This window comes from Pollachius pollachius (genome assembly GCF_949987615.1).
Source record: "Pollachius pollachius genome assembly, chromosome: 16".
Taxonomy (NCBI): domain Eukaryota; kingdom Metazoa; phylum Chordata; class Actinopteri; order Gadiformes; family Gadidae; genus Pollachius; species Pollachius pollachius.
The window spans coordinates 13,569,629-13,581,767 of NC_136949.1; the positions used below are offsets into that span (position 1 = coordinate 13,569,629).

Here is a 12,139-nt window from a genome sequence, read left to right on the forward strand (position 1 = left end):
ACTTGTGTTTGTGCTAGTGTGTGTGTTTGTGTGTGTGTGCGTGTAAGTGTGTGTGTGCACGTATGTGCCTGTGTGCATAATAGTGTGTTTGTGCTAGTGTGTGTGTACTTGTGTTTGTGCTAGTGTGTGTGTGTGTGTGTGTGCACGCTTGTGTGTGCGTGTGTGCGTGCATGCGTGCCTGCATGCATGCTTGTGTTTGTGTGTGTGTATCTGTCAGTCAAACACCCTGACAGGCTGCCAGGGAGCAGATAGATCAGCGTCCTGAGCTGAGATACCAGAATGGCTCAGCATCTGGCAGAGACTCTACTTAAAGAGACTAGCCTGCAGCAAACACACACACCCACACTTGCAAACACACACTGGCAAACACACACACACTTAGAAAAGCATAGGGCTGAACAATATGGATATTGAACATAACTTGGCACGTCAGCAAAATGGCTCGTTGAGACATTGACTTGTGAATACTAAATCAAACCACAGCTGTCCTCATCATAACGCTATTGACCAATCACCACCCCTGGCACAGTCAGGAAACAACCTGATCGTCTCCATCAATCAACAGCTCAATGCCACTGATTATGCTGCAGAAGTAAAGGGGCCGCAAACGGTCCAGAGAAGGAGCTGTTCACTGTACGAGGTCGGTTGTATGTTGGCGAGCGCCTTACGCTCTAACGCATTAAGAATGGCCGCCATAGAGGGCTTATTTGCACCGGCGCCCATGCGGACGATTGGCACTTTCACAGAACGCGCCCTTTAGTTGCCATGGAAACGACGAAGTGTGAGATTTTTCATCACTTTGATTGTCGTTTGATTTCGGCGGCCCCCCGGTCTCGGTTCGCCTTGGCACGACAATCAGAGATGTGATTTGAGGGTTAAAGAAATCATCAGATCTCAAACAAAAGATATGGGTCACACGCATTCCCCAACGCATCCCCGCCCTCTTCCAGCCCGACATACACTCATTATCTCACTCCTGTGTGTAGACCACTGATCCTATAGCCTTTTGGTTTACACGGCGTGGCCTCGATAACCAACCGGCCGACGAGAATCCGATTAATCGCATAACGTCAGTAACGCCCTCGACATACAGGTCTCTCTCTGTCCCGTGGTCCCCCCGTTGACTGTGGCTCCCTCTCTTTAGCTCGCTCCACTGTTAAACCCTCAATGAACCTCCCGTTTCAGTTTGAATTAGAGCTGTGAGATTAGAAAAAAATGGGTTTTGGGCTGATAGTTCTAGGAGAGGGGAGGTGTTATCCCCATGGTTACAGCCCATGACAACTCTGTGATACTTTTTTATTGGTGCAAGTATGCGTCGTTGAGTAAGAGTGTTATAATGAGCGACGTGGTACATAAAGTGCACTCACACCGTGCTATAAGTGCCCGAGAAGCTTAACCCTCTCTGAGCAAATTCTTATTCTAAATAACAGTATTATTTTATTAAATATGACAAAATTACCCAAATTAAATGTTAAAAACAAGACAAAAACACGATTTGGGGCTCACTGGCATTTTAACAGTACTGGCAGCTAAGTATATTAGGCCAAGCTGCAGAATGCCATGAAGGGGACTGACAGCCGTCAAGAGGGAAAATCGCTGGGGCTTTTCAGATTTTAATGTTGTAGGAACAAAACTCAACAATTGGCATGCTGGTTGTTCAAGTCGCCATCCTCTTATATAATGGCCCTTGAAGGAGCTACCTGTAAGAGACAGAGATTCCTTCTCACCCCGCTGACCCCTTTGGCCGGGAGCAGAATTGCAGCCTACTCAGAATCCCTCACTGAGCTCCAGCTCCGTGATTTGAGACAATAACAATCATATAAGTTATAATATAAACTAAAAGGTATTGACACATAAATTATACAAAGTAAAAAGTTCTGAAATATACATTTTTTAAGTTTCTGCCTATTTTCTTGAATATTTTAAGTTGAAGTACAGCATGTTTATATATCGGCCACTTATAGTATGTGTAGCGACTTGAAATAAAGGCCAGCCTGAACCATAGTCCCCCAACTGTGGCTCTGAAACCACAGTCGCTGTCGGTCCCTCTGAAGGATCTGATGATGGGAATGGCCGCACCTCGTTTACATTTTTTAGAAGAACAACAAACCAACCCATATGCCAGTGGTTTCCAACCGTTTTTGATCCCATTCTTTTAGTTCTGTTCAAATATGTCTGGCCGCAACGTCTACGGACACAACCCAAACAACGTCTGCCCAAGAGAGATGTTCGAGCGAATGGATGCGTTGAAGTGGCGTGCGATCATGTGCTCGTACTTTGTGGCAAACGATCATGAAGAGGCATGTGTGTAAACACAGGACCTTCATGAGGCATTTCAATGCATTTATGGTCAAAACCAAATATCTGTGGCTATAAGCCAGCCATCTCCCACGACCTCCACATGCATGTCACACGACCCCAAGGAAACACGGCCATATATGGAGGGAAAGCAGGGAGTGTTATACAATTTCATTCATTAACATTCATTAATTCATTAAAAACAAAAAGATTCAAGACAGTGTTTGCATTGCTACAGTGAAGGTTTATCAATGAACAAATAGTTATTCTTTGGTAAACTGAACCAGAAATTAACCTATGTAAAGAAATGGATTCTATGAATCCATACAGGAGTGCATATACATAAGCTTGATTTCAAACAAAGCGTCATTCAATCCACAGAGCCCCACTGGAATGGTGGAATACAAATGGGAATGCACAGACACAAACTTACTCACACACTCACACACACACGCACACATATACACACAGTGCCTACATTACAGGCACAGACCACCATAAACCAACCAATTGGACGCTGCCCTTCGTCAAACAGCCCTCAGACATCCTAATGATTTACATAAGGTGAGCATTAAGGGTAAAGCAGCACATCATCATAACAATCTCAGTGTACAAGCGGGACACTGTTAACGACACACAAAATGCTTTTAGACACAACCATTTGCATGCTCCCTGGCCCTGTAATATCAGTATTTTTGTTGTACCCTTTCTGAGCCCACTCAAGGTATATTATATTTGAAGGGGTCTCTCTCTCTCTCTCTCTCTCTCTCTCTCTCTCTCTCTCTCTCTCTCCCTTCTCCCTTTCCCCTCCCTCCCTCATTCCCTCCCTCCCTCTCATGCATTCTGATCTCTGGACCTCCCTCTCTCCTGCCCAGGTGTCCTGCAGCTCCCTGGCCAATGGGAAGGCAGATGAGGGGGAGGGGTCTCTGGGGGCCTGGGCCGTCTGTCTGGATCAGAGCTACAGCCTGTGGCACAAGGTCCACAGCAAGCACTGCAGGATCTATTCTCTGGGGTGAGTGGAAGGCGGAGCCATGTGCTATGTGCACATGCACGCATGCACACACACACACACACACACACACACACACACACACACACTCCTTCTTGGTTCCAGCACTGTGCCGTGTGAGTGGCAGGTTCTCTCGAGCCAAGCCAGAGGCCAGAGGGGGCCGCAGGGGCTAGGGGTGGGGGGAGGTTGGGGCAGCCAGGTGGGTTGGGAGTAGCCTTTGCCTCTGCATCCATGGTGTTGATGAGATGGGACGCACGGGCAAAGGGATTTAGCACAAGGGGAGAGAGAGAGAGAGAGAGAGAGTGTGTATTAGTTAGTCTGTTGAGAGATGACACAGGTGTGCTGGCATACTGAGGGCAGTGTTGGACACCGAGAGGTGAGGGGAAGGTGGTTGAATCAATGGAGAGAGAGAGAGAGAGAGAGAGAGAGAGAGAGAGAGAGAGAGAGGAGAGAGAGAGAGAGAGAGAGAGAGAGGGAGAGGAAGAGAGAGAGAGAGAGAGAGAGGGAAAGGAGAGAGAAGAAAAGTGTGTAAAACCTCATGTACAGGCTGCCTACAGTAACACATCATTATGCATATTCTCCTTGATTTATGCCAAATGGGCTCGGCCCAATTAACACAGTGAAGAAAAATGAATCTGAAATCAGATTTCTACTTCAGCCAAGAGTTGTATTTACATTTTGGTCTTGCCCCTCCCCGGGACTGGCCTCTCTAGAGAGCACTACCCACTCACTTCAATTTACCCTTAACCTAAATCTGTCTTGTACAAAAACAGGAAGCCAGCAAAAACAGCAACGCCAATTATGACGGGGGAAAAGCTATGTGATATTGTGTATTGTGTGTGTACGTGATGCTAAAAACCCTGCTTTGGGGGGCCGATACGTTCCTCCCGTGGCCCCTCTATGACCCAGATTCCTGGCCGTGCGTACCTCATTAGACCACATGCAAATGAAATGTATCACACACACACACACACACACACCACACACACACACACACACACACACACACACACACACAACACACACACACACACACACACACACACACACACACACACACAAACACACACACACACAGACACCCACACACACGCACTCACAAACGCATTCACACAGAAACACATACACATACACGCATGCACACACTCACACACACAGAAACACACACGCACACACACACAGAAACACAAACACACCCCCACACAAGCACGCACGCACACATGCACCCACAACCACACACACACCCACCCACCCACACACACATCCCCCATTGTCACAGCGCTGATTCTAAGCCAGGTATGCCAAATATCTGTAGGAGAGTGACACACCCTGCATCTGGACCCACTGACCCTAAGAGCAAAGGATTAACACAGAGACGTCCACCTGCGTTAGCCGTAGCGGTTTGTTATCCCAGTCAGCCTAAATGAGTTTCTCTTTGTTATCCCTCACCGCCCACATCTTATCTCTGGCACACACGCCGCAAAGCCCCACACAGTGTCACCCTAGTGTCTTCTGAGGAGGCTTGAAGCCGCTTTCAACCTCGTCTGCCTCCTGTTAAGCAGAATGCGTTGAATTGAGTGTTGTTGTTCTTTTTTTGGTGTTTTGTTGTTTTCCGACGTTTAAGCGTGGTTGGGGAATTAGAGTGACGAGCAGATAACTGCAGTGCAGAGGATTCTGGGCTGTTCAGGTTCAGGGGGGAACGATAGGACGAAGGGAGAGAGAGAGAGAGAGAGAGAGAGAGAGAGAGAGAGAGAGAGAGAGAGAGAGAGAGAGGGAGGGAGAGAGAGAGAGAGAGAGAGAGAGAGAGAGAGAGAGAGAGAGAGAGAGAGAGAGGGAGGGAGAGAGAGAGAGAGAGAGAGAGAGAGAGAGAGAGAGAGGGAGAGAGAGAGAGGGAGGGAGAGAGAGAGAGCTAGGGACTCTACACACTAACTAACCAGACTCAAGCCTTTGCCCACATGCACACTCAGTCACTCTCACACACACACACACACACACACACACACACACACACTTACAAAAACACATGCACACGCATAGATGACAATGCTTATTCGTTCCTTAGTTCGGATGCAATATTATACGACCAACTCAACAATAAACTCCATGCTTTTGACTGAAAAAGCTAATAATAATAATAGTGTAATTATAGTGTACTTCGGCCTCCGGGAAGATCTGTACTAGGGGAGATATTGTTAGATTAGGATATTAGAGATATTATATTAGAATAAACATTGGTTGGGCAGACAGCAGTGGTAGAGAGAGAAACACTCAGACCTGGCCTTTCTCTTCCCCTTGTCTACCTTTTGCAGCATAGTTTCACTTGACACAGTTTATGGTATAGTTATGGAGCATCCGTATAATTAACGTCAAAAGCAGCTCATGCATGCCCTTTCCCCGCACGTCTCCTTCTGTGATTTGCATATATCCTCGCAAAGGTAGGATGAAGGTTATGTGATGTCTCGAATTATACAAATCCCCATTGGCTCTCGCTCAGCCGTAGACGCGAACATCTGTAGTGAAAGAGACGACAAGGAAAAAATGAAATGATTATTTGAGTGCCGACGCTATCAATACCTAATCCCTAAGGGGAAGATGGCAGGAAACGCTATTGTGTAACGGTAAAAGAAAAAGATAAGCGACATCTCGATTTCTTAACTTCCCAATTCATCTCCTGGATGCGTTATCTGATCGGGGCTCACCTATCCGCAGGAAGAACCCTGAGAAGGGAAACTCCCTCCGCTGTGATGACAGCGAGGACTTGAGGAAAACAAGACGCCAGGGAGTGCAGAGCGTGAGACGGGGAGGGGGTGGGGGTGCCCTACCAAAGAGCCATTGTCTGCAAAAAGCTGATTGTATCGCCCTGTCTACACCACGCTCACATCTGGAGCAGACAGTCAAAACATGCAAGCACTGTAATGTTTCTTGTATCTGAATAATCACAATTGTGGCCAATTGTGTTTGCAGTTTAAAGCATAATCAGGCGTGACATTAACGTAATTATAGGCAATATTGTAGCATTGTTTCCGGTGTGGTTATGTGTTTGGTATCGTATAATATCCTTGATTAGGCCTGTATTCTGAAAACTAGACTGTAATTAGCATCATTTACGGATGGGTTATTTATAAAATAAAGAAATTATCGCTTTTGCAATTATCATTATCCCTCTGCATTATTTGACCTGCTCCGTGTCCTACATTATAACCAGTCCAGTCCTTTTAACCAATTTTTAATTTTTGTTTCTTAATCTACAAAGCGGCAATACAACCCATATAAGGGGGACGGCAATCAGTTTTGGGCAGCCGATCAAAAGGAGAGGAAATGAAAGACACGAGACAAGCAGTGGATGTGGACTCTACACACTGCCTGTGTGGAGTGTGGCATGTGTGTCGTGTGTGTGTGTGTTTGTGTGTGTGGCATTTATGGTGTGTGTGTGTGTTTGTGTGTGTGTGTGTGTGTGTGTGTGTGTGTGTGTGTGTGTGTGTGTGTTTGTGTGTTTGTGTGCGTGTGTGTGTGGTATGTGTGTGTGTGCTGTGTGTGGATGTCTGGGTCATATGTGCTTGTAGTGTGTGTTTGTGTGTGTGTGTGTGTGTGTGTGTGTGTGTGTGTGTGTGTGTGTGTGTGAGTGTGTGTGTGTTAGAAAGCAAATGCAAGGGGGACAGAGAAAGAGATTGATGGTGGGAGACAGGGAGAGTCTGTCTGGCTAAATTCACCCAAAGCTTTATCAAAGAGCGGATAAGCAGGCCTTAGGAGAGAAAAACTACATTAACCTTTCTCCCCGATGAAAACAAAGCTCATACCTACCTCAAATGGGGCCAATTTCCCCCTACCTCAGACCATATTTTTGAATTACGCACTGAGCTTTGAAAGCCAAGATGGAGTCGTGATTACACAACCTCATTCAAAGTCCCTTTAACTTTATTGATCCTACACAAGAAGCCATTACACTTTTTTCTCCGCAATTTCACTAATGGATCCACTCAATTCGTCCATCTTTCGTACAACCGGCATACTTCTACACGCTTCCTCTAACCCCTTTCTGTTTTGTGTGTGTGTATGTTTGTTGGCGTGTGCATTTGTGCGTGAATGTGCACATGTGCGCGTGTGTTTGTGAAGAAGAGTGTGCATGTGTGTGCGAATGTTTGTGTGTTTGTGTGTGTGTGTGTGTGTGAATGTGTGTGTGTGTGTCTGTACACAAGTGTGTCTACGTTAATGGGCATTTGCGTATAGACATTAATGATATTTAATTATTTGGGTGTGTGTGCTTGTGTGTGTGTGTGTGTGTGTGTGTGTGTGTGTGCGTGCGTGTACGTCTGTGTGTGTGTGTGTGTGTGTGCTGCAGACTGGGCATGGAGGACCGGACCCTGGAGGGTTTCCTGGCCCAGGCGGGCTGTGAGGTCCACTGCTTCGACCCCAGCCTGAAGCAGCCCCACCGCCAGCAGCAGGCCCGTCTGTGGCTGCATCGCCTCTCCGTGGACTGGAGGGACCCCAACCCGGCCGCGCGGGCCCAGCACCACCAGCACTCCAGCACCAAGAAGCTGGCCACCATCCTCAATGACTTCGGACACAGAGAGGTGGATATGATAGCATGCCTCATCTTGAATTTGCACTTTTTAAGTACTTTATTTTGTTTTTTCAAACGCGGAAGGTTAGTCTTGTCCTAAAGGGGTTTTGCCAACACACAGCCGGAGATGGGCCGCCAGCGGCCCACCCACTCGCTTTGCACTAGGGGCCCACCCGGGTAAACTCTGGAGGGGCTGATTCAGACATCTGAGGGGCTGTGCGTGTGAACGCAAATGTCCGGGCTGCAGGTGATTTGAGTTAGAGTTAATTGGAGATTGGAGTCTAGGGAAGGGTTGGAATTGGTACATTTCCGATATCATATGCAGGTTAGGAGACAGGAAATAAGACACCTGAGGACCTCGAGTCCCAATGCTAGCACAGTCAGACTTCCAGGAGTTACAAAGGTTATGAATGCAGACATGGGTGGATTATCTTTATTGTAGCTCTCGTACTTCACATCTCTCCTTTCAGAGGGATTCTCAGAACATTCTTCCGAGAATCCCTCCTCAACCATTGTAACCCCGGCAATTAATCACTGGCTCCTCTGCTACAGCGTGTTCTCTCTGGCATTGAGGTGAGGCCAACACTCCTAAAGCACATCAGCGTTGCTTCTGGACGCATCATTATGCCGGATTGTTGCCCTGATAAAGGCCCTCAGAGACTGCGTTCCTCCTCATTAGATAGGCATCTGTGGAGATGATCGTACCCACATATTTGCACAATGGGAATGTGCATGAAACTACACACACATAGACAGACACACACACACACACATACACACACACACACAGGCACAGACACACAAACACACACACACACACACACAAACACAAACTCACTTTCACACGCCTTGTTTGCGTGCAATCACCCATGCTCACACACACAATCTGTAGATGAATAGCGTGCATGCTAATAAGCATAGATATGGATTGAGAGGACATTGTACACATTGGAAGAGGTTTATTGACAATTCAAGGTCAGACACTTGCCACAAATAAGCTAAACTGCTCAAACTAAAGGCATGGACATTTAAAAGTTTTTTTTTTTTCTTAGGGTTAAATCTCTCTTGAATGGACTTACATAAAAGTCCTGTCAACACCCCCCCTCCTAAAAATACAGTAACATATTTACCAGATCTTCTTTCTTTTCCCCCTCAACGCCCTCATTCATAATCACCTCCTCTGATTCATGACTTATAGCTCCTCACACTTTACCCCTCGAAGCCAGACTCCATGCCCAGGCTTATACATCTTTTTTTATTTTTATTAATTGTATTAAATCAAAGTTGTGTTCCTCTTGACTCTTTTATTCATGAGCAATAGGTTTAATCAGTGCAACATTTGCGACGGGCCTCTTGAGCGAGGCGCACGCGGGCTCGGTGATTGGCATGGCGTGTGCTGTAAGTGCACCACTCATGAGCCTGGGCTGGTTCATTCCTACTCCCAGGGTAATGATGAATACAGAAGCAAATACCAACCTGCCAACCTCTACGTTAATATTCATGCAGACAATCCGGGGAGGAAATTAGGGGAAAAAACGTGTTTGAACGGAGACATGTCGAAAGACCTGCGCGCATGTGTGTGAGGAGCAGGACATGAATATCGATCTGTGTTTGCGTAAGTCAGCAGACCCGCCTGCTTTCCATGCACGGACCCGTCCGCCTGTGCAAACAGCTTCTAATTGCGCTACACATTCTCCCGCTGGTGGTACATTTGGCTGCTGTGGTTCCCAGTCCCTCAGTGACTCCCCTGCCTCCCACATCCCCCCTCCTCTGTGGGGGGAGGATAAAAGGAGCAGGCAGGAAATCAATGCACTATAAAATAACAAAAAACAGAATATGCATTTGCGTTTTTATGCCTTCTGGGTTATGAATGAAAAACTTGCAGATGGCTCCTTTCCCAGTGCTTAAAGGGGACATATCATACCACCAGGTGTGAGTGTGATTAGCCATTACAAGCAGGTTTGAAAATGTGCAGCATTGTGACATCACAGGTTGGCGTGTCCATCTATCCGTCACACATCTAGATGGACACGCCCACCTGTGATGTCACAATGCTGCACATTTTGAAAACGGCTTGTAATGGCTAATCACACTCACACCTGGTGGTATGATATGTCCCCTTTAAAGCGAAATTGGCGGGGATGAGGAAAGTGGTGGTCGAGTATGGGGAGAAGAACCGCCACACCGGGAAGAGTGTATACTATCAAACGCTGATAGTACTGAATAGACAACGGAAGAATTACAACCAATAAACACTTGTGTCGAGGGTGTCGTAAACATGCGTAATCCAATATTGTTTATTACAATCAGTAGCTCTCTCGGGGAGTGTTCCACCTGTCCCCTTGCAGCTGCTTCCTAATTAAAGCTCACACTATCCTACAATGTCTGGTGTATCAGACACGAAGGAGCACTTAATGCGGCTTGTTTTCACTGCAATATGCATTTATGCGCAATTAAAGAAAAATATGGTCGGTTTTCTAATCGCTTTATGAACGTGGTGCCAGGAACCCTGGTGTCTGGCTGAGTGCAATTAATACAATGTGTGTTTATCTCTCAAGGACTCCACAAAAACCACAGATTAAGCATCTTAATGAGCTATGAATTGATTGCATTTATCCTAAGTAATGAGACAGTGCCAACCCGCCATTTAAAATGGACAACTTTTTGCTATTACAGCGATGCTTCCACTAAAAGCCACTAAAAGTGGAACAGATACAAGCCATTAAAGAGAAGGTCTTAGGAATGTGGACATTAGAAATCCCATTTTTTATCCAAAGCGTCTCACAGTGGGTTAGGATACACGTCATTCGGAGCAGGTGAGGATGAGGCATCTTGCTCAGTGGGGCATACAGGTTAGGCTGCAGATATGGGGGATTGAACACAGTACCTTTCGGCTGGGAGTCACCATTGCCACAACGCAATCAATCAGTTCAGACCGGTGGAAAATAAAGGCAACAGCTTGAGAAAAACGTGGTGGGATGTAGTGCAAATGTGTTTCATTCACAACAAACAACAAAGATCATTGTTCTATAAAGTGACAGATAAGGTCCTTCTACACTCCCGTTCAAAGTGATGATCAAAGTCAAGCTGGCATCCTAGATACCCCTTTACACGGTGTGCCCTCACGAAGCATGCAGCTCAGGAATACTTTACATGGAAGACTACACACGGTGATGAACTGCAGCCGTCTCAAAGTTAGAGCACTTCATTTACAACAGGCTGAGCCTGTCAGCCTCACCACTTCTGCAAAGGAGAGCGGTGACATTGGATCGGAGAGCGTTGAGCCATAAAGGCAATTTATGTCAAGTCCTCTGGCAACGAGGTAGGGGCCTGACACGTGTCATACAGGATAAGTCTAGGGTAGCTGGTTGATCCAAATAAACCTTCCAACACACACACACACACACACACACACACACACTGCAGAAATGAACGCTTGAACAAATCGGAAATAACATGTATGCAAACAACACACGTACATAGATAGACAGATGTATGCAGTCAAACATACACACACAGACACAGACGTACACATGCACACACACACACATACACACACACACACACACACACACAAACACACACACACACACACACACACAGATTGAAAAGAACACGGACACAGCAAACACTCTTCAGAGGAAGTTCACAGCCCGGTTCTTGACTACGGCACATGTACTTTCCATTTTGAGGTGTCTGGCCAATTAAGGGTTCATCCTTGCAGGTGGAGGTGGTGGTGGGGGTGGGGGGTGGGGGGTGGGCCCATAGGGACTAACAGATCCAAGAAGGGTGGGAACAAATCTCTGTGGGATGCCAGTTTCTCAAGGGTTTTCGTTTTGTGTTGTCGTGCAAATGAGCAGAGGGATTTTGGTGGCGCCTTTGATATTTGAGACGCATTTTCTTCTCCTAATGGGGATAAATGTGAGCAGTCAAGTTTATGGAATTCAGAAACAGCCTACTTTTCTGAAGGACACGTGCTATGAGACTGATCAGTACAACACAAACACTATTGTCCTCCATACTATAGCCTTCACTTTCATTGTTGTTTTGCTGTCGTCTCGCCCGCTGAAAAAGGAACGCTGAACGCCATCTTCGTCTAAAACGCGTCTCAAGTACTTCCGCTGAGGAGCCACTTAAAGCCAGTGTATTTAATCCAAGGAAGCCAGGGAGGGAACGTACTGAGTGCATTCCGGCAGATCTAAAGGGCAGGCCAGGCCCCGGGGCCCGCTGAGCGCAGGCCCTAGACGAGCCGCCTGCTGATGAAGCAGCTG

General features: G+C 46.7%; 1 protein-coding gene across 1 annotated transcript in view; it reads left to right on the plus strand.

The window, feature by feature from the left end:
- Positions 1 to 12,139, plus strand: part of mettl24 (methyltransferase like 24) — a gene marked incomplete at its 5' end in the record, with an annotated part of 30,434 nt that overhangs the window by 16,545 nt on the left and 1,750 nt on the right. Inside the window, 2 exons of the mRNA XM_079753247.1 lie at positions 3,174 to 3,310; positions 7,647 to 7,878. Coding sequence (XP_079609373.1) covers positions 3,174 to 3,310; positions 7,647 to 7,878 — 369 coding nt within the window. The remainder of the gene's footprint in view (positions 1 to 3,173; positions 3,311 to 7,646; positions 7,879 to 12,139) is intronic.